The sequence below is a fragment of the Phyllostomus hastatus genome, unplaced genomic scaffold, assembly GCF_019186645.2.
Source record: "Phyllostomus hastatus isolate PE091 unplaced genomic scaffold, TTU_PhHast_1.1 phas_contig_348, whole genome shotgun sequence".
Taxonomy (NCBI): Eukaryota; Metazoa; Chordata; class Mammalia; order Chiroptera; family Phyllostomidae; genus Phyllostomus; species Phyllostomus hastatus.
The window spans coordinates 10,124,262-10,147,235 of NW_025333860.1; the positions used below are offsets into that span (position 1 = coordinate 10,124,262).

Below are 22,974 nucleotides of genomic sequence, written 5' to 3' on the forward strand. Positions count from 1 at the left end.
TTCCAGAGCATTTATAGATCTGTGTTTTTCCAAGAAGCTGAGTGTTCCTGATAGTATAAGACAGATAATGATAAATGAGCATCTGTGTAAGCCTAGCTGAGAAGAGGACCAGGAACTGTTAACACCCCTCCTGTGAAGTTAATCCAGTTTCTTTTAGCTATTTCTTTATTAGTTAAGGAGTTCCTTCAAAAAAAAATGTGACTGCAGTGGCGTTTCAGCATCGTTGCCTTTAGGAACATTTTCAAATATTCATAAAGTAGCTCATCTGACCAAAGCTTAAAGCAAAGGTGCATTAAGTATGAATTTAGTTAACTTCAAATGTGGGTGGCTGAAAAACTACTCCTGAAATAACCTAAGTAAGCCTCCTCATTGGTGTTGCCAGATGGGCAGCGCTGGGCGCACATGTGAAGGGGGTCAAGGGAAGAGGTGTGATTCAGAGCAGCCAGGACTCCAAGGGGCAGCCCTCAGGCGTTGGTCCTGCTATCTGACTGACAGCTGCATGGCTTGCTTTGGGAAAACTGAGTAACTTAAGGGAAACAAAAACAAAATGAAAAAGGAATTCCCAGGCAAGCCCCTAGGAAAGCAGACACTAGATCTTACTGCTCCTCGGAGGCCAGAGACCTACTCCCCACTCAGTTCCTACGACAAAAATAGAAAAGAAAAATCTCAGAAATTGTTTTGTGCTAGGGATGCATTTGGAAAGGCAAACCAATGTGGAACCTCGGTTAGCTACTACACCCAGCTCCGGGGTCCAGTGAATCACAGCGATTACCTCTACAACCTGGTTTTAGGGAGTCCTCTACACTGTTTCTAAGAACACAGGTAGCGCTCTCTCTCTCTCTCTCTCTCTCTCTCTCTCTCTCTCTCTCTCTCTCACACACACACACACACACACACACACACACAGTTGTCTTCACCCCTCCTCCATACACCTGACTTCATCGTCCCAAAGCACAGCCACACAAATCCTTCCCACTTCCCACCCTTTCATGACTCTGTTTCCCCAAAACATCATGTAATGAAGTTAGCACTATGGCTCTTCTTCCACATGCAGTGCATAAGCAAAGAAACGTTTTCAAAGATGCCTTTTGTTTCGTTCTGGTGGTCTGGACTATCTAGTGTATACTTTGGCTAAAAACTGAAAATTTGAGTCCAATATTCTCCTTCCTGTTTCTGTACAACTTACCAAAACAAACCCCACAAATGGTGCAAGTCTCCCTAACCCTGCTTCGGGAGGAAGTCGAGGAATAGGGAATGAAGGACCATGCCCCCTGACCCTCAGACTCATGGGCACTGTGATAAATCACAGTATGACTGGGTACTCAGTGCCGCTTACAAGTATCTGTGCTCAAAATGGCCTGTTCATGCCGTTGCCACTGAGTCTTTTACTCAGTGGAGTCTTCGGTCTTTGCAACACCAGCCCCAAATGGAGGAAAGCCCTGAGCCACACTTCTGAAAGAAGATGGTCATATAATCCCACTCAGTGAAGATCTGGAGGGAAACAAACATCATCCATTAATCAGGGCTGGTAATGTAAATGTTTCCTTTCACAGCTCAGTGCTCAACTTTCTGGTCATTTTATCCAACTATGAACTTCCTCTAAATGTAAAAAAAAAGTTCTTGAAAAAATAGCAATAGCACAGCAAAATAATAATGGTACCTTGAGAAATGCTCGAAGTATAATATTCCTCTTTTGTCGCAGGCCTTGAGGACACTGAGGGCACTTTGACAGCCATTATATTACAAAAGATACAAGCCAATGTAGGCTGTGCCAGATATAATTTTGCCTTGCTCAAAAGAAACACTGCTACATCCCAGATGTAAATTTGACTGTGTCCTGCACTTACTGTTCTATTACAGGTGATTCACATAACAGGCCGGCTACGACTGAGGGTGTCGCTGTCCCATGGGAGGACTGTCCCCAGCCAAATCATGGGTCTCGTGGTTGTGGCGCATGCCTTGCCTCCCCCTACAATCAATGAAGTCAGAATCGACTGCCATATGTTCGTCACTCGAGTAAATATGGACCTCAATATCATTTACTGTGAAAATAGGTACTTGGTTTTTGTTTCCATTCGCCCTGCTGTATGTCACACACTGGTGAGGGTTGGTGTTTTCTGCAGCCTGAAGGATTTTACTCTCCCAGTGAGGCTCATTATAAATCCTAATCTTATTTTTAATGGCTGCTTGGACTGACACCAAACATGCTTTTTATTTAAAATTTACATTGCTGCCCTGATTTACATTAGGGATAACAATGGAATGAATTGGGATACCCAGACATCCATGTGCTATAATTAAGGCTCATTTTGGCCAAAAACCCACAGAGAGAGCAGGGCTGAGACATTCCTGGGAAAACAATGCAGGAAAAGTTATCTCCTGATCCTCAGCCAGACCCTCTCCCTGACGACCGCAAGGTCCCAGCCTCATGACGTCAGCATTCAGACAGGCATTAAGCCCATCACCTTAGTCATTTTAGGCTGCTCTAACAAGGTACCATAGACTGGTGGCCTAAACAACAGACATGTATTTCTCATAGTTCTGGAGGCTGGGAAGTCCGAGGTCAAGGTGCAGGCTGATTAGATTCCTGGTGAGAGCCTCTTCCTGGCTTACAGGTGGCTGCCTCCTGCTGTGTCCTCACACAGGGAGAGAGGGAGCTGTGGTCTCTTCTTTCTATGAGGACATAAATTCCATCATAGGGCCTCTATCCCCATGACCTCATCTAAGCCAAAGGTCCTACCTCCAATCACATGGGGAGAAAGGGCTTTAGTATATGAATCTGCAGAGGACAGAAACATTTAGTCCACAAGAAATAAAAGAGAACCAATGAGAATTTTGAGCACCCCAAAGGAAAAAAAAATTGCATCAGGTTCTGATTTTGATATAGGTCATCAGACTGGTCTGGGGCTTTCTACACATATATTAAATAAAGCTTTATAATTCTCACTTTCATAAATTTTTAAAAAGATGACTCATTGTGTAAATGACTTGGCAGTCCTTCCTCAGGATTGAGCTTTTATAAAAGGACTTTTGAGCCTTCGGTTAAAAGTTCACTTTTTCCATTAAGCAAAAAGCAAGAGACAAGGAAAAGGGACAATGCCCCGTCAGACCTTTCACCTGGAAGTCACCAGCCCATCCTCAGACTAATTTAAAGAGAAGGGATTCGGGGGTGTGGGGAGAGGGGTAGAAAGAGCTGTCCAGGTGCCGTCTCCTGGAGGCAGCGTTGGCAATGCCGTCCGTCCCCGGTGCCACAGGGAGAACTGCTGAGTCGAATTTGAGGTGCTTTTGTGGCACAGAGTGTTGTCAGGCGTGAATGCAGTATATGTCCACTGAGCCCTGTGAGTGCCTATGGGGGAAAAATGAAAGAGCAGATGGTCAAGTGGCTTGGGTAATCGGCCTCTCCAGGGCCCAGCCAAGAGGCGGACAGACAAGACAGCATCTGCATTCAGTCCATTGGGAAGCCTTAACGATGTCAAGACTGCATTAGAAATGCCCACCATTTCTGGTCAGGATTTGATTCAGAGGAAAGAATTCACCAGTAGGAGAAGATAACCACATGACTCTTAATTTTCAGTGGGGTAGAAGATATCATGAACCCTCCACTATTATTTAATAAGTAACTCTAAACCTATTTTTCAAGTTTTGGTGGCATTACAATTGTTATTATCATGACTCTGTACTTGGCTATATCTAAGGTATCCTGGAATGGCCACAGAATATCAGGAAAGACAGCCAGAATGATTGGCAAGAGTTGGCAAGTAATAATAATGATGGCTAACATTTACTCAACACTTACTATACACTTGGCAATGTGCAAAGGTCACTATACAGGGTGGGGCAAAATTAGGTTTATAGTAGTTCAGGTGGAAAATAATACAATAATTAATAAAAACTAATACAAGAATGAACTCAATGTTTCACGTATTCACAACCGTAATCCCACCCTGTGTACACCATCTCACTTAAGCTTCTGGATGGTTCTGTGAGGTAGGTGTTGTCATTGTCTCATTTCCCCCAAAGCCAAGATTTGAACCTAAATCTGCCAGATTCAGAAACCAGGCACTTAGCTACATCCTGTGGAGTCACCCTGCATTCCGAATTGTCTCTTATTTTTCTTCAGAAGTCAGGCTAGATGGTAAGGAATTGGTCAGAATAACATATGCACCCACGAAAAACGTAGCCACAGACCCACAGAGGTACTTATTTGCTAATTAAAAATGAACGCTGGATGCTGGAGACCCAGGGAGGCAGACAGAAAGTCAAAGGACGAGCTATGCTGTTGCTTCTTTGAGAACATACATCAGCTCCCTTGATTTAGGTTTGCCACCATCAGTCCCTTAAAAAAGAAATGGAGACTCATCTCATTTGCCAAAATTTACCCAGAGATTGTCCTGTCTCAAAACTAGCTCCTACTTTTCATTCCTGTAATCACATATTAATTCTTTCTGATGCACTCCATGCACCCGGGTGCCTTATGGTGCCACTCTAGTAATTGAGATTTTCTGTGATCACTTTAAGGTTTTCCTTCTTCCCATTTAAAAAACAACAAAGTTTTCCACAACCCCGTATTAGCCAATACAGTACAACATTATCTCACAAATGAAGGTGACACTAATCATTAAAAAGACCTGTGTGAAAGGTAATCACGTATTTGCTCTGAGGGAGAAGTTGAGGGAAAAGTGTCCGAGTGTCAAGTGCTGTGCTACCTTCATTTCATTCACTGTCCCCATCACCAACCTCTTAGGCTGTTTTACACACAAGGAACCTGAGGCTCAGAGTATAAGACACAGTCGGATTCTAATTCTAACAGAGGTCATCAGACTGGTCTGGGGCTTTAACACATGCAGTCAGAGGTCTTTGAATGCACAGAGCTGGTCACATTCACGGTGGTAACAGGCTTGGGTACAGAGAAGTGGTTCAGTCATTTGGAAGGATTTCATTCAACTAAAGAATAAACTAAAAAATGTCTTCCCTAAGGAATGAAGTGGACTTTTCCCGGGGTTTATTGTTTAATTAGGGAATTGCTAACTGGAAACTAAAGCTGATCCTTGACTCTGCAGACCACTCTTCTGCCCCCTCCTTCCCCCGCCCACCTCCTCCCAGTCCCCAGGACAGCCTCGGGCAAAGCCGCCATCTGATGCTTCCAGAGGAGCTGGCACATCTCAGAAACACCAACAAGGGCTTTTTAATGGCATCCTTGTTCCCTCATTTGGAGAAAGGGGGTGAAAACTGTGCGGGGAAAGCAGCTAATGGTCGCAGGAAAACACCAACTCATCTGTTTTGTACTAGAAAACCATGGAATCCCAAGAAAATACTCCCTTCTATTGCCCATTTTGTCTTATCTTACCAAGAATTCTAGCTTGGTCAAAAATATGATTTCTATTGCTAGACACTGAGAAGTTCACTCACGGGGTAGTATGTTTTCATTATACTCCATATTATTCTGCTCTTGTTCTATTTCTTATGTCCCTGCCTTGGGAATCAGATTTAACTCCCTCCCCAGCAGTGATCTCTTAAGTTTCTTAAATGTGTCACTTCTAAAGATTCACTTTGTATTATATGTCACGTACCCCCAAATGTGCAGGGACATTAAAGAGAATAAATTAAACAAAAGATATAGTTTATTTTGGACTGACCAGCGTGAGTCTGTATTTGGAAAGTGGGGAGGATAAAAAGCATTTTGTCGTGTTTGTGTAAACCAGGCAGATTCTCTCAACATGTTTTCCAATTTTGTTCTGCTTTCCTGTGCTCCTGCCTGAGGACACTGACGTCTGGACAATCAGTGGCAGAGGCTTACACACGCGTAATGTCGAGCACAAGGCTAGAGGAGCTGCTGAAACAGTTGAAAAGTTTCTGTGTGGAATCCACCACAAAGTACCAGTTAAAAGGGGCAGGAGTGAGGACTGAGCTCCCACATGACTGAGACGAAAAAAGATAATACCCCTAGGCATCTGTATGTCTCAGCATTTAAATTATATCCCTTGAAATGCCAATTTGGACTTTGTGCCAAGAAGCAGTTGAAGCCCTTTTTCATGGAAATACCCAATAGAAGACCAATCTGTTTAAATGAAAGGTGTCTCTAATCATTTGGTATAAACACAACATGTTTTTATTTTATTAGGTAACCTTGAATTATCTTGGCCTCTAATGAGGAACTTGTATTGTTCCCGATTCTCAATAGTTTCATGAAATTGTATTGCCTAAATGTGAATTCTGATGCAAAAAAAGATAAGAAAATCCTATCTAATTATTTAAACACAATTGCTTGATCCAGCACATTTTCTACTTTTTAGAAAAGTCTGTTATTCATTGTAGAAATAATCTTATGTATAAAGGGTTTTCCCTCAAAGTGGCAGGTCCTCCTGGGTCCCCTGGTAGAGTGAAAATTGCCCGTAGATTTGTTTCTAAGTCATCTGACCATTTTTCTATTTTCTCCCTTTCTGAATTCCAGTCTGTTGTTCTTGTTGTAGGATCAGCGATTATATGGATCTGACCCCTGTAGACATTGTGGGGAAGAGATGCTACCACTTCATCCACGCTGAGGACGTCGAGGGCATCAGGCACAGTCACTTGGACTGTGAGTACCTCTTGAGTGTGGGCACAAGCGGGCTGGTTTCGTCTCTCTGCCTGTTTGGTTTCAGTGCCAATTCCTCCCTTCTCGTCTCCTGTGTATCTTTGAGGTGACGGTCAGCATACGGTAAGATGTGAAACATAAATCACTTCAACTTCTGTTGGAATTAGATTGAAAGTTGGACCTGAGGCCTAGAGAAATTGCTGGATCCTTAGGTGCTCACTCAGAATTTTGTGGTCTCTTGTGCTTTCTCTCCGATGAGGTAATGGTGGAACCTTTGTCTTAAGTGCTTTCTTGACCCTTTCATATTCTAGGGAGCAACTTCCACTCTGAAATTTGTGGTCTCAGTTTCAAAATATAGGCAGGAGAACACAGGTTCAAACAGAACCTATAAAATTTCTACTTGACAAACCACAAAACTAGGAGGAAGCCCAGGAGCAGGGCAGAGCACACGGTGCAGACACGGCTCTCAAAGGCAGTGTCTTCTCACGGCATGTCTGGAAAGAGGGTTATTCAAGAAAGAGGAGCAGGAACCTCCATCTCCAGACTCCTGGGAGAAAGAAACTAACCTTTGAGTCTGGGTCCCAGCTCCTGACCTGCAGGCTGACCTCCAAGGCACCTTTTGTGGCATTTAAGCAAAGCAGGACCAGCAGTTCCCTGGCTGGGTCCTGGTAGTAACCTGCACACCAGCGTCCCCCTGAAGTTTTCCCTCATCGGACTCATCTGGGCTGTTTACACTGTGCATGGAAGGGGTCTGATAAGCCCATAAGGTGAGAGGCACTGGGTAGACCTCTTACCTCTTAGGAAGGAGCTGTCTTGTCTTCTTCCAACCAGAGGCCCTTTTTTGTGACCATTCCACAGATTCTTCCTAAAAGAGGAGGGCCCTGCCAGCTTTACTCCTCAAAGGTTCTGAACCCAGTCCTGACCTCTGATTTTAAATACATGCGAGCTGCCCCAAATGAGATGGTACACCTTGAAGTTGAAGCTTTTTGTAGTAAAGGCAGCCAGGTGGCCTCTGTATTTTTTTTCCTCTCTCCTTTGTTGCCATGGTTGAGGAGAGCTGTCTCAGATCTTTCCTTTGCAGTTGTTTGCTCATTTCAAACTCAGGTATTCAAAAAGATAATGGAGAGACAGTAAGCTAGCCAAAGTCCCAGGTTGGGAGTATCTTGTTCTGTGCTTTTAACCCTGCATTAGCAGCAATGATCTGGGACCACGTTCAGTGTCAAACTTTGTATATGACATGTCTATGGGAAAAGTCTGCCCTCAAGGCGGCTTAGCAGCAGATTCTACTCCCAGCAAAGAGAGCGTGCCTTGGTATCACACACCAGGGATTTTGGGGGCACACTTGTTGCTGTAGATAAATGGGTGTTGTGTATTGCAGAAGCAGATGGCTCTTCAATTAATTGGGGGGCGGGGAGGAATGATGCTGTTTCCTGAAAGGAAATATCAGGTTTTTGTAGCTGGGAATTTAAAGAAAATGGAGAAAAATTAGAATCTTTAGAGGAAGCTATGAATATCTTTTTAAACCAATAAATGCCAAAGAACCAGACTTTAAAAATGAACATATTGTTTTTAGGATACTATCATAGACCACGTGTGTGGGGAGAGAAGGGTGCTTTTTCATTTGGGAATCTTAATTGAGGTCTAAATTCAGAAACCTGGTGCTACAAAAAAGAACTTTGTCATCCTCAGTTATTATTTGGAAAACATCATGCTTTCTCTGAGGTTTGATTTACAGCTTGAAGAAACACGATTGCTCAGGTACAGTGAGCTTAGGCAGTTCATTCCTCCCCATAAAGCAAAGGTCTCCAACAAAATATGTTTGATGCCATTCTTTCTGATCTATTTTTATCTCATTTTCAGTAACCAGAATAATTTGAGAGTGCTGAAAATAAACAACTCTGCTATTCACTATTGTGCTAGTCTCCTAATTTTTCTGGTATCTTGCCAACTAATAAACAGAGAAGGTATGCTTTCAAATTCTGTGATTTTTTTCATTACTTGATATTGACATACTGGCTATTGCTTTATGATTTAGCCTACTAACCATGATTGAGTTCACTCTTTCAACTCGTATACATGACTTATAATTTTAAGTTCTTTTAATAACCTAAAACATATGAAAAACAAATAGAATGAGCTGATAATTCTGCACAGTAAAATACACTTCACATATTTAGCTATCACGCTGCGGAATAACTCCACAATGTCAAGTAGCACACAATTAGTAAAACTGTAGGGGGAGGAAAAGGAGTGTTTTGATCCTGAAGAATTTTGATCCTAATCAGATTGAAATTTCAGCGTTCTTGTAGTGCTTAATATCTTCAATCACACACACACACACACACACACACACACACACACAAACACAAATCCAACTGATGTCAATGTCAGGTTTTACATTCTGTGACTGAAATAAAATGCTAAAATATACAAATGCATCTTGCTTTGTACAATAAACATTAGCATCATTATAAAGTAAGATTGAGTCTAAAATTGTGTGATGGAATATCCCGTGTTTACCTAGTTCTCTAACCAAAGCCAGCCCAGTAACAAAATGACAGAGCATGCAATAAGTCTTGGTTGTGTAAACAGTGGGGGAAAAAGGCAAAAAGCCAGCACAGCATCTTGCTTGTCCAAAGCCCTAGGCTATTACTGAAGGATGCCTCGACTGTGTCTTCTTGGCAAGAGAAGGTCATGGTGACATAGAATCAGCTCAAGAATAAGACAGAATTCTAAAACAAAGGGATGGTTCGAAAATAAACCACATTAACTATTTAGCTTTTCTTCCTAAAGCTATTGGCACAATTCCTGGTTCTGTCCATGAAAGACAGTTTTTAGTTATCTGATAATATTGTTGATACTTTGATATCTGTCTTGTGCTCCGGTTTATGGGTAAAAAATTTTTTTAAAGACTCAATAGACTTCGATAACCCAAAATGCTATCTTTATCACTTATATCTCTTTTCCTAGCATACACATCTGCAAATCCTTAGGCGAACTTGTCTCTAGAACAAGAAAAGTAAAAGGAAATCTCAGCTGCACCAGCATTTGACAACTTTGATAAATTGAACCAAGAACGTTGGCCCATCTACTCTCCCATTAGGTTAGCATGAGATACCTGATAGTTCACTGGGTTTCAATGGAGAGAATCACTAAAAATCACATTGTCTATACCAACATGGTGAGTTAGTGAAATTATATTGGTGTTCTAAAACCAGGGGAGTTCTATTTTAGGTCCTCTTTTTTTCACACTGTGAGCAAAATCCTCTGTGATTTTTTTCTGTTTGTCACCTCACTGAAGTCATTGAACTCAATCTCATTGATTCTTCAAGTCAAATTGACCAAATCAACATGTCAAAGTTTGAATTTTCAACCATTCATATTAGCATTTTTTTAGCAACTTTTCCTATCACCCTCCAGTTCTCTGCTGTTCAGGAGGTATTGACCTTGAGATGACTAGTCATTGACACCCCAGAGTCACATGTTCCAGTTTTCTAGAGCATCTGTATCACTCTTGAACATGAAGGAAGCAGCACAACCATCTACTACTCCACCTGCACCTGTAGCCTGAAAAATAGAAGGGCAAATCGCAGGTGCTAAACCAGACAGAGGAACATGCTCTCTGTTTCTCTGTAGTCCCTTTTAATCCAGGCTTTTGCCTACAGAAAATACTAAATTTGTCTTGAGATACCCCTAGGGTTCTCCCCTGGTCAAATCAACAACTCTAAAACCTGGAAGAGCCCTGAGGGGAAACTTCCTTTCCCTTTATAACACTGTGCTCCACCAGCAAGGTTCAAGTCTGGAGCTGTGGGTCTTTAGAGAAGAGAAGCCAGCAAGTACAGAAGTGGTGGCAGTTTTCCCTTCTGGAACCATGCAGGATGAGGAAACTCTGGGCTATTTCAGAAAGAGAGAAGGACTTCCAGCTTGTCTATAAGATCATGGAGAGTTAAAAAGCATGGTCTGTCCAATGTATTTGGAGGTGGTTAAAAAAAATACAGTAGCCTAAGTGTTTATTTCTTAATTACTAAATTCTATACTTCCTAACAAAAGGAATGCACAGCTACCTGGCATAATGCATCCCATGCTGTTTTGCATCAATAACCTCTACACTTTCTCCTGAAGGCGTCTCATCGCCAATGCATGCCGACTGCTTAATGCAAGACTAATTAGTATATCCCCTTCCAGTCTGCAGGCCCTCCATTGTAATTCCTTCCCAGCTCATTTTTTTCCACAACGGAGCATCAATCAAAGTAAGTGCCCTGCCTGCCTAGGAAACACAAGATGTCCTCCATGCATTTGTCATCTGCCACACAAACAAAGGGGGAATTTAATCGTTGATTTGGGTATGCTGCCATTGCACTCAGTAAAGGAAGCTTCAAGTGAGGGGAGAAGGGAAGGTATCAAGTTTGATGGGTGGGCTAAATGCAGAGAACACAGGGGACTGTCTTCTATTCTCTGATCTTAGCTTTTTTTCAGGCCTGACTCTAGGGATTTAGCTACAGCCTAATCATTGGCGGGACTTTTCTCCCCAAAGCATGATTTTTCCTCATCTTCCATATGAATATGAAAATTACCATGAAAGGAACTGTGTGTAATAGCTATCATGTCTGACTTCTTTTTTAAAGATGCTATTTATTTATTCTTAGAGAGGGGGAGGGAGGAAGGAGAGGAAGAGAAACATTGATCGGTTGCTTCTCACAGGAGCCCTGACCTGGGACTGGGCCCACAACCCAGGCATGTGCCCTGACTGGGAATCGAACTGGTGACCTTTTGTTTTACAGGAAGACACACAACCAACTGAGCCATGTCAGTCAGGGAATGTCTGACTTTTTGTAAAAGCCAAGTCAGCCTATACAGTGTGCCTGTCCACTAATTAAAAAGACTGTCACATGGAGACAAAAAAAGTCAGGTTCCTATGCAGGAGTGAATTAGTATTATTATTTTATGTTTTTTCTTGGGAGGGAGGAGGGTGAAAAATGCTGATTTTAGATTTTCAAGTCCAAGGACAGGCAAACACAGGGAACAGAGACCAGCAAGGGCCTAGCCACCAGCAGAGTGTCCCTGCTGCAGTGCATTACAGAAATGCAGGATTTCAGGTGTACCCCCCAGGCTTGCTGACCTGAACTGCAGTTAACAAGTTCCCTAGCTGACTTTATCTATGTTAAAGTTTGAGAAATACTTACTGTACTATTATTTAGAAGGCATCATTTTACATGGAGCAAAAGTAAACACAAATCAGCTAAGAATGTAAGGATTTCATTTTCCAATTGGGTAAGTTTATTAATAGTAGTAAAATATGAGTAGTGAATTGGCTCTCAGGGTATCTCCATTGATGTTCAAATGAAATGAGTATGTGATTACTTGCTAACGAGATTAACTTCATTACAAAGAAGTAAAGTTTTAGATATCGGTAGAGAAAGTTGAGTATAAATAGCAATAGTGAATTTATAATCAAAAGGCCTTCAGTTTTTTCCCAGGCTAATACTTTCCTATGCACAAGTACCTGTGTGAATATTCCTGTGCCGTATTGTTGTTCGAGTTCATCAAACATTTGTGAGTACTTAGGACATACAAAGCTTTGTGGGATTGCTATGTTTCCAAAAATAACTAATGTGTGGTCTCTATCTTCAAGGAGCTTATTACCAATAGAAAAGACAGCAGGAAAACAGCCCATTTTGAAAGGGTGGCATAACATGAAGGCTATTAAGATACATAAATGAAACACAGATACCCCAGAGGTGGGGGCAACCAAGGAAGGATGGAGAATTCCCACAGGAGGCATTTTTTCCCCGGGACCTTGAAAGAAGACGGCAGGAAGCCAAGATGGCAGGAGATATGGGGGCAGGGAGGTGGGGTGAGGGCAAACCAGGCTTAGAAGGGCTGACGAAAGGACACAAAATACAACCACACACGGTCTCTTGTCTCTGCTCAGAGAGTTAACCAAACTTCAGTTTGACTAATATACCTTAATACAATTCTAATGAGCATTCTGGAGGGGTTTTTTTATTACTATTTCAATCAGTAGCTGCTTTTATTATTTTTAAAAACAACACCTGATATTTGAGAGAAAATAACCCATTGCTCTTACAAAGCATGGTCAGAAAAAAAAAATACTTCTAAGTCATCCACTTTAACCTAAAAAAGTTCACTTAAAATCAATTCCATAACTTCTAATAATGACATTTTGTTCTTTTTCTTACATAAACCACATATTTAAAAATTACTTTCCTTAAAATATTGATTTAATGACATCTACATTTCTCAAAAAACTTCAGACTTTTTTTTACACAAATGAGCAGTGTACAATTTGATTTGCACATGTCTTTAGCATACAGTGGTTTTTTTCTATAAATATAGGGTTATCTAAGGATTGGGTTATTTGAATCCTTTTATGAACGTCATATCCTCTCTGGCTTCCCAGAATTTTCGGTAGGACGTATCAACTAGAATGCATCCAATTACGAATAAAGGAAACCCAAATAAAAATGACTTACAGCTTCTCTACAATTGTCTCAACTTTCTGTTCATGATCAAAAGACAGGGGAATCACCACCAGTCATCACACCACCAGTCATCAGTTCCTCGCAGGGTACCATCCAGTCAGGAAATGGTCCGTTGTTACTTTGTGTTCATTTTGGAAGGAAAAGAAAATACTCCCATGGGCTCTCCAGTAGACACACACCCCTTTATGTCCTATTGTCCAGCATTCTGAAGCATTTCATCAAGTGACCAAGCCTGAACCACACACTAGCAGGGTGGAATTAACCACGACTGGTTTAAACAATCACGGTTTATCCCCCGGGACTTGGGAAGAGACCAGGTGGAGTCTCCGCAGCCCGAGAAAGTGGGGCAGGAGAGCTGTTCAGTGAGCAGTCAACAATCACAGCTCCACGGGAGAATCTGCAGCATTTTCACAACAAAGTGCTTGGATTTCTGAAGATTTACAGGACAGGTGAACAAATGGAATTTGTCCAGGCTTCTTTAAATATTAGTGATTTTCCAGAACACTAGTTTTTGTGTGCCCACGCCTCACCCCTTACACATTCGTTGTTAAAGATGTTTAGTGGATTTAATGAAGTGACTGCATCCAGAAACACAGGGTCCCCAAGGACGTGAAATGAAGCTGAGTGTAAGATTTTCCTCTTCCCTTTTGCCTTTTTGGAGTCCTCCCTACATTCCAACTTAACCTCCCCAAGACTCCATTCCTCTTCAACTTTAAAGGGAGAAGAAGGATTCACCCAGGCCGGAATCCCCTGTGCTTTCCTAGCCCTGCGTATGCCACTTCCCATCATGGTTATCACTCTTGTGAATTATTAGGGACAACAACCAAAGAGTCTGTCTCCCATTCAAAAGCAAATAGAAGTAAATCCTTAGTTTCAACATGAAGAAAACTTTTCCAGTAATCTCCCACAGTAGAGAGGCTTCCCTTTCAGCTTCACCGTCCAGCAACTCACCATATTTCAAACTTAAACCAATCACTGGCAAGGGAAAAGGAATTGCTGTGACTAAGTGAGACTCCTACAGGACGTCAGCCCCCAACATGCACCCAGTAAACTTAGTGAAGGAATGAATGAATCCACCATTTCTTTCATTTCCTAGCCTTAACTCTCTAAATTCCACGCTGAAGAGTTCACTGCTTCTCCTTTATATAGTAAAGTCCTGGCTCGGGGGGGGTGGGGGGGTGGGGGGACAACTAAAAAATCAGCACGGGACTAAGAAATCCTCTGCCCTTAACTATTTTAGGTGGAGAAGGGGCAGAACGAGTGGTACCAAAGCTCCTGGTTGGACTGAAAACAGCTTGAAAAAGTATCTGAGATGTCAGATGTCGCTCGTGCCAATTACTTTGATCCTTCCTGTCTCAGAACATGATACCATCAGTGTTTAAAAGCTTTGGTTTTCAATTCAGTCCATTATCATGAAGAAAAGGGGAATTTATTTTTTAAACTTCACAAATTGACATGTTCCAAATCAATGAAAAGTTTTCTGCATGATTCAATATTAACAGTTAATAAAAATCTATCAATTGGCTGGGGTACAGGAAAAAACCTCTTCTGAGGTTATAAATCACACAGATAGCAATTCAAGCAGGGCCTGTCATTAGTGTATTAGGGGGAAATCCATAGATGATGCATAGTTGTTCGCAGAACGTCCACAGGTTTTCTGTCCTTAAGCTCGTAACTCAGATTAAGCATCAAATATCATTAAACTTCACCAAATATTGCTCAGCACAGAGATTTAAAAAAAAAACTAAAAACCAATTCGTGGATGCCTGCTATTTAAGACATCTAGCTCACTAATTGCAAAATCTATAGGAAAGTCTGCACAGCATCAAAGACTTGGTTGATCCTATGAGCAATTCTAAATGAAAAACTGTCTCCATTGCAAGTAAATAAAGCACTTAATGCACAGTCTCTGGCTCTAATGCTGTTTCTCCTGTGGGCTTTGAAAATGACCTTCCTGAGAGCATCAAGGACTATAACTTTTTAGATAAAGAAACTTGTTCTTGTTTTAAGTCTATGTCAGGTTCATTCCCCTATAAGCCCACAGTTTTCAAAAGCAGAGGAAAAAGTAATCCAGAATTTAAAAAAAAAAACTCCTGTTTCCAGAATGAAGTTGCCTGTCAGCCTGCCTTGGGCCTTAGGTGGAAAAGCAGAGATTAAAGAGTCAGTATTCTTTTTCATGTTTCATCTGCCAGTTTTGTGAATGTAGAAAGAGAACCAGTGGCTACAGCTAAGCACCCAACTGTGGTATTAAACAGAAAGTGTGATTCTCTCTCTCTCACACTCACTCACACACACAAACACACACTCTCCACGTTAGGGAATTCAAAAATGAGTTTGAGTTTCTAGCACAGGCATCCGCTCTCCATTCTCTGAGCCATTGATGAAAGGCACCTCAAGGAGGGGTGAATGGCGCTGCAGATGCGTCCTCCTATCGCCATGACAATAATGAAGCTCTTTGTTCAGCTGTGTGAATGTGAAGTGTGAAATCTCCCTCTGATGATCTCACCATTTCCTATTTATTCTATACTTACCTGAATACACCAAGTATTGCAGCTTTTTAATGCATATGCAAACCACTAAAATGTCCTTTTGTGAGACACTTTGCTAAAAGGCCGCTTTTGATATGTGTTCTTCATCTCCTCTTCAAACTGAATGAGACTGCTTCCTTCTTTCCAAGACACAAGTAACTCACTATTTAGAGTCTTTGGCTTTGATTTGGTAGAACAGCCCAACAGGAAGAGACCATGTTCTCTTTTATTCTCCATATTTCTGAAGGCAAACTTGGACTGATTTGTTTTGATTTACTAACAGAATCATGTCCCTGCCATAGACACAGGCTTCCTTTATGTCCTTTCATCCATCAGTCTATCTCTGTGGACAAAGTTTTCCCAAAGAAAACTGAAATGCCTCTGTGGGGAACTGTGCAGAGCCATGGACGTGTGCTTCAGCAACGAGGTCATCAGACTGGGTTGGGTGGTAGTTATTCTCTACAAGCAGTACATTCCTTGCATCCCTACCAGTAAGCTCAAACCAAGCGACCTGGTGACATTTGAAAAAGACATGCAATAAAACTGAGCACCCAGTCTTTGGAGGCAGTGGCTGGGAGTGGGGTGCAGAGAAGGTCACGTGTTCAGTCATTTGGCCTATGTTAGCTCTCTGCTATTTTCCTATGATTGAACTGTATTCACCACCCCCTTCACAGCTAGGGGTAGATGGTGTTGTGTGGCTAATAGCCAAAAACTGTCAAATGAGTGGGGCTTGGCCTTTCAACCAGGAGGAGTTAAGGCTCTGGGCCTCTACTGAATTCTTTTCTCAGTGGAGTCACTTCTGTCCCCTGAAAAGCACAGTTGGTAACTGAAAGGCACCATTAGTTTGGAAGGTAGGGTGGCACTGATGACCGTTTCATGGTTTTCCTCAGAGCAATGGCAGCCAAAAGCATTAGTTACACCCTAGACTTCAGGGTAAAAAGGAACACATTCCTGTGTGGTAGCAGAGGCATACACGGTTACACCTGGGACCATGTGAGGTTGTCAGTGAATCCCGGAAAGAGATACTCATCCTCCCTATGTATTCCTGTTTACCCTATAAAACCTAAGAAAAGGCCATTTAAATGTTTTGGGGTCCTCAAACAGAAACAAATTCCTATAGCACAACTTTAAAGACCTAATTATACAGGTGTTATGATGCGATTAGTGGATCCAGTGAAGGACACATGGGCTGTGCCACCAAAAATTTTGGAAAGCGAAAAGTGAACTTTGGTATAAATCAAAAAAAAGGTGCCAGGTTAAGTGTCTGAACACAGCATGATGTAGGATTACAAATATGACCCACATACATATTCCCTCTTTCTCTTTTCTTCCTCTTTTTATAGTTTGAGCACATTGTCATGAAATCATTCCTGGGCTCGATGGGTCGATGAGGATCTATCTCTTTTCAAGGGACAAACTATCTTGTAAGGACTTTCATAAGTGACTTACATAATGCCTATTTCTGTTTTTCTCCACATACAAAAAAAGGGATTCTATGAAATAGACTGAAATAAAGATCCTCCCATTTTTCTCTATCTCAAGCTAAAACTCAAAAATAAAACAGCCACTGGATTAAAGAGAATCAAAAAAGTTTTTGTGTTCTTCAAGTTGTCTAATTTATTACAAACTAAAAATCTCTTTCAAACTGGCACCAAGGTGGCTTTTCTTCTTGAGCTGATTAGGACCACATGAGCTCAGGAAAAGCGTCAGATCCTGCTTCTGGCACAGCTGGAAGGATCCAACTGATTTGCCAGTGGGATTGAAAAAAAAAAAAAGAAGCTTCATCTCAAAGTCATAAATTTATATTTTGAAGCCCCAAGAAAAAAATTATTCCTTGTTCATTTTGAAAGAAGTAAAATCCATGATGGTGTCTTTCAGGGGACCTCCTGAAAAACAAAAGCAACTGGGGCAATATTTGGGTCATCCTTCCATACCACAATGGGAGCTAACTCAGTGCCTTATGTAGATCTGTAGATCCCCACTGATGTGGGGTCTCACTCAGAAACACTAATCCTCAGGAAATAGTCATGATCTAAGACCATGCTAGAATGTCCTTTTAAGAATTCTGTTTGCCAGGCTGGGCCAGGGCAAATTAATGGATTAGGTCAAACTTTTTCTTCAGCCAACCAGTGATGGCTCCCAGATCTGCTTTGTGGCATTCACCATGGTAAGTTAAACACCCAAGTAGCTCCTGTCTCTCGAAGGAACCCCACCCCACGGGATTCCCTTACTGGTCAGTCTTTTCACAACCACTTCCTCACGTCGAAATTGACCTGGTCTCTCTTTCATTAGGTCTCCTGCCTTTGCCAAATGGCCCTTGGCCTGGGAGATAAGGAAGGCTGCATTGGTGTATTCATGAGCCCTAATAAAGTTGTATTTATCTTCTCAGGAAACACAGATGCACCTAAACAGAACAAGAGTCATACTGCCTTAACTCAAAAAAATGACAATATAATTTCAGTCTTTTAACAAATAAGCCTTTCAGCCCCCTTCATAGCTTATATGTGGATCCCACCACACAGGCAGAATGTTTTGCTGACCATGTGTTTCTGAATTGAGATTTTGTTTGTTTGTTTGTTTGCTTGCTTATTTTTAGGTAAGAGACAGTATTAGGAAGAGAAAGTGATCTTTATGTTGATTCTGCACATTCTAATTTGACTTTAATTCCTTTTTCACATTGACCCTTTCTTTGTACCATATTTTAGGGAGACACACACACACACATATTTTAAATTTGCCTGCTTTTGGTCAAAAATCCAGTATCCCCAGCCATTTCAGTGGCCCACTATTTCAATGTTTTCTTCACATGATTCAAAAACAGGGGCTTCTTAGCCTCTTTGCCTTTGTTAAATTAGTAGAACTATTTGAAATTATTCCTTGTTCCAGATACACAGCTGAGAGAATCATACACCAGTCCCTGACTGGGGCTATCAGTTTTTTTCTCTGTAAAAATATTGGGCAGAGTTTCATAACCCATCATTCCTCTATTAACAGTTAACCAGGATGAGAGTATTTGAATAAAAGCACATCTTGTTGCATGCAACGGTGGTTTGACAGAAGAGCCTTATGACAGAGTTCGAATTTTACTGCTTTCAGCTTCACCATGCAGCCTTGTAGCCTGGGAGGCCATGCGTGCAGAACGGCAGAACTTACAACCACCTACAAAGGGAGAGCACGATGCTACCTGTGGAGCCCTGCCACCAGGAAAGGATGACAGCTCTGGGCCTTAAAAATACTCTAAACTGGTGAATAGTTACAGAATAGAACTTGCCACTACCTAAGCACTCATCAAAGCAAGGCTTTTTCAAACAACTGTTATGACATAATTACTCAATTTTACAACTATCTATTTAGTGTATTGTGAGAAAAAAGGAAGAATGAGAGAAAAGCATTGAAGTCTCTATGTTTCTGTATATAATATGTGAAGGTTTGATTCTTGATCACTTTCGGAGCCAGGGAGAGTGGCTCAGACACAACGGGAAGAGCTACAACAGCCTGAAACACAGCTCTTTTTGAAAGTGACTTCCCTTTACTCCTCTACCTCCCCCCGTAAAAAAAAAATCAAAATGTACTTCATGAAACTATTGTATATGAAGCACTTATTAGCCGTAATTAAATGGACAATATGAATTTACTACGTCTTTAGGACTTTGGCTTGTTCTGGTTTAGAGCAAGATGATTAATGCAAATACATATTACTTGAGATAACCATTTAGCAGCTAATTTAGTCAAATTTATTACAGCAGTTAGAGCTTTTTCATTTTAGCAGACGGAGACAAGGACATGCCAAAAGTGGGAGACGTGGACGAGTGCACACTGCCCTCTAGTGGCCAGCCAGCTGGCGCGCTTCTGGGGGTGTGGAGTTGCTGCCACGCGTATCCAAGCAATAGCATCAGGTTCTGCACGTTTCCGGCATCATTTTAAACCATTCTCATCCATAGCACTTTATTTCAGGGATGATTTACTGCACTTTCCCCTCTTACTAGCTCAGGAGTACCTAGATACAAATCAAATCAATTTCGACTTGGCAAGATTTTGGTTAAAGTATCATTTTTAACATCTGCATTTTAAAGCTTTCAGTGGGTATTTAATGGCACCGTTTCACATTACTGATTGTTTTTACTTATTCCTTCATTTTGGGCCATATTTCAGAGTCTGTGTGGAGCTGTCACTCTGTTTGGCTCCAGTCAAATCAATTCTGTGCCTCCCTCAGGCCAGCGTTTCTCTGTGACTTGGTTGGGAAATTTGTTTTGTTCCAACATTCCATGAAGTCCCACCAGAATTTCCCCGGCCTGGCCGATGTAAATGTAGTTCATACATGGACTGTAAATTCTGCTACACAAGATCAAAAGGAACAGATGCATAAGGACGCGGACTGATACTGCTGCACTGGGGTGAACGATCAAAGACGGAGGGCGAACGCACCTTCGGAACCACTCAAATAGCCAGAATCGCAAAGAGGTCTACCTCGGAGCTATGAATAAATCCATGTGCATTCGCCGTCGTTGCCATCCAATGTCAAACCCATTGACGATACCCACACTGCATTAGGTATTCTGTGAGCCACAGAGATTTGTAGTCCTTTTATTCTTCCTTTCACATCGTGGCTTCCCAAAACAGAACAAAGTCTTGCTGCAAATGCTAGTAACCCCCATGAGGGAGATGCTGCTCCACTGAACTGCTGATTTTATTTGTCCCACTAATGGCAGTCTCCATTAAGCAGAGAGGGGGCACCTTGGCTTGGTGCAGGACCTCCCCTCTCTGAGTTGAAGTGTTACAGACAATGATCATCTGGTCCCTGTCTTAATACACAGTGCCTTCTGTTTTGTTTCGTTTTGTCTTTACCCCCAGTGCTGAATAAGGGCCAGTGTGTGACGAAGTACTACCGGTGGATGCAAAAGAACGGAGGCTATATCTGGATACAGTCTAGCGCCACCATAGCTATTAATGCCAAGAATGCAAACGAGAAGAACATCATCTGGGTGAATTATCTTCTTAGGTATAGTTTCTAATTCTTTTTTTTGTTTCTGTTTCAGTTATAAAGTAGACAGCCTAATGGTTAATAACTGACATGTGGTATTATCTTTTGACAGTATCTGGTGTAGAGTTAAGTGGAAATTCTGCTTTTCTTTCCACAAGATTTTTTTAAAATGTGGAAAAATCAAGGCTATATTGGAAGGGCCTTTCAGGGTAGACTCACAACATTTTCAATAATTCTTGGTCTGTCAGCATTTGGGCAGCTCTGCAGAAGTTGCTTTGGTTTCTCCACAAATGCTCAGGCTGTAAAAAGAACACAGACTTTTGCCTCAAGCTGAAGGCTGCAAGGGCACCTCCTTCCCCCACTGCATGCACACATCCTCACATGCTCCAATCCTTGTGAAAATTAAGCAAAAGGGGATGAAAAAGAGGTGGTAGGGTATATTGTGGGGTACTACAGCCCTTTGCAGTCCTCAGCATATTCCATAGGATTTGATTGCCTAGACGTTGAAGTTGTGGTAAGCAAAGTGGCTTGCTTTGCTGGAATCAAGATAACATCAGTATAAAAATGAAGACAATCTTCTTTTGCCTGCTCTGTGATCTCAGGCAAGCTTTACAGCTGTTTTAATGCATCCTCAAATTTACATCCTCGAAAGCGGCCAAGCTCAACAGCTTCCTAAATTCTAGTGTGCAAGGCCATTTCTCAATCCTTTAGATTCAAACTAGAGATAAGGAATCAAGACCAAAGCCTAGTAGTCTGTGTTTGGGCCAGGCTTCCTGGGAGGTTCTCCACCAATCCTGCCATGGAGCTCTCCAAATGTTCGGCCTGGTTCCCTCCCACCCCAGTCACTCCAGTCGTTGGCTTCTCTTGGCCTGCAGCCACCAAGCAGGGCCCACACATGGTCTGAGTAGGAAAACCTCCAATAGATTTTATGAATGGAAGTTGTTGCCCTTTGGCTGATAATCTAGACAGGGAGTATTCAAATGCCATTTTTCTTTAAGACAGCCAAATGGAACTGAGATGCTGACAACCATGGCTCATCAGCACACTGACCCTTAGCGTGTGCTCCTGCACACTGGTGAGGACTTAAAGGCATGGATGTGCTTGCTACCAATAGCATATCAATCAGACACTAATGATTATTGCTCTGGGGTGGGCCTTAATGTGCACCACTTAAAAGAGTCTTCATTTATCTACTTTCATTTTCCTTTCTTGACCTCCTCTACTCTCCATTAATTCTCTCTAAAGGTATGTGTACTTAATGTGCATTCCTCCAAGGCCTGATTTTCATAGAGTCATGTGTTTGTGACATCAGGAAATTCCTTTACATAGAGGTTATGGAACAGTGGCAATACTGTTCCATACATCATGCAGAAGGTTATGAATACATGCCAAAGAGAAAACAGAATGAGGTACTTTGGTATTGATCTTTTGCTAGACAAAAATGGAGTTACGCCATATTATTAAGAATTAGGCATAGGTAACAGGCATACCACAGATGAAAAGCTGTCTGTCCCCCATGCCAAAGTACCCTAGGGTACTAAAACAATCTATGTGGTTGTTACTCTCATTCAGAGATATTTCTTCCTACCTGGGTCTCTCTTACTGCACCATCAGCCTCATGACTTCCTGCTCTGCCTCCAAATGAAGGCATGAGAATGGCTAAGGAGAGGTCAGTCAACGCAACTTTGGATCAACACTGTTAGATTAACCTAGGACCACATGGTACAAGCTCATGAGTGTTTGGTGATCCTAGTCCATCTAATTGCATATGGAGATAAAGAAATCAGTTTGGGTATGAAAGACAAGTCTTCAGGCTCAAGACCCTCAATCTCAGACATGCTAGACCCATTTCAGCCAACCCAAAGGCTCACCCTGAGTTCAATACTAACAGACTGTGAAGTCTATGACAAGTGACTTATAACCTCCATGCTGTCTGGACCAAAGGAGACTAATATAGATGGGCTTCATCAGGAGAAACTTCCTGAAGTAGTCACTGATTGGTATCACTTTGATAGGCTAGTGATTTAGTAAGAAAAGGAGCTAGTCTTGGCAAATGGCAACTATTGAAGTTTGTTATTCTTTCCCACATTCTTTTTCTCTGTTCTTCCCTGAGCAGTACTATCAAGCTCCCTCTTCCTGCTCAGAATCCCTCATTCCTGGGCCCCATCCAGGCTTGTCCTTCTTGAACTTATTGCTCCCCAGTCTTCTTCCCATTCCCTCCCAAAGCTTGGTAGATTTACAGGCTCAGAGTAGTCAGAGACTACATTAGTGCTAAGTCTACCTTCCCACCATTCGTCTCATCTGATTATCTAGAGAAAGCCCAGCTACTGAAGTTAACTCACACTAAGGAGCAAATGCCTGATAATCCATCTTAGTGAATTAACCTTC

At 41.9% G+C, this 22,974-nt stretch overlaps 1 protein-coding gene across 1 annotated transcript in view; it reads left to right on the forward strand.

The window, feature by feature from the left end:
* The window catches only part of NPAS3 (neuronal PAS domain protein 3), an 851,962-nt gene that overhangs the window by 821,034 nt on the left and 7,954 nt on the right, over positions 1-22,974 (forward strand). Inside the window, exons 7-9 of the mRNA XM_045841074.1 lie at positions 1,861-2,054; positions 6,471-6,577; positions 20,457-20,604. Coding sequence (XP_045697030.1) covers positions 1,861-2,054; positions 6,471-6,577; positions 20,457-20,604 — 449 coding nt within the window. The remainder of the gene's footprint in view (positions 1-1,860; positions 2,055-6,470; positions 6,578-20,456; positions 20,605-22,974) is intronic.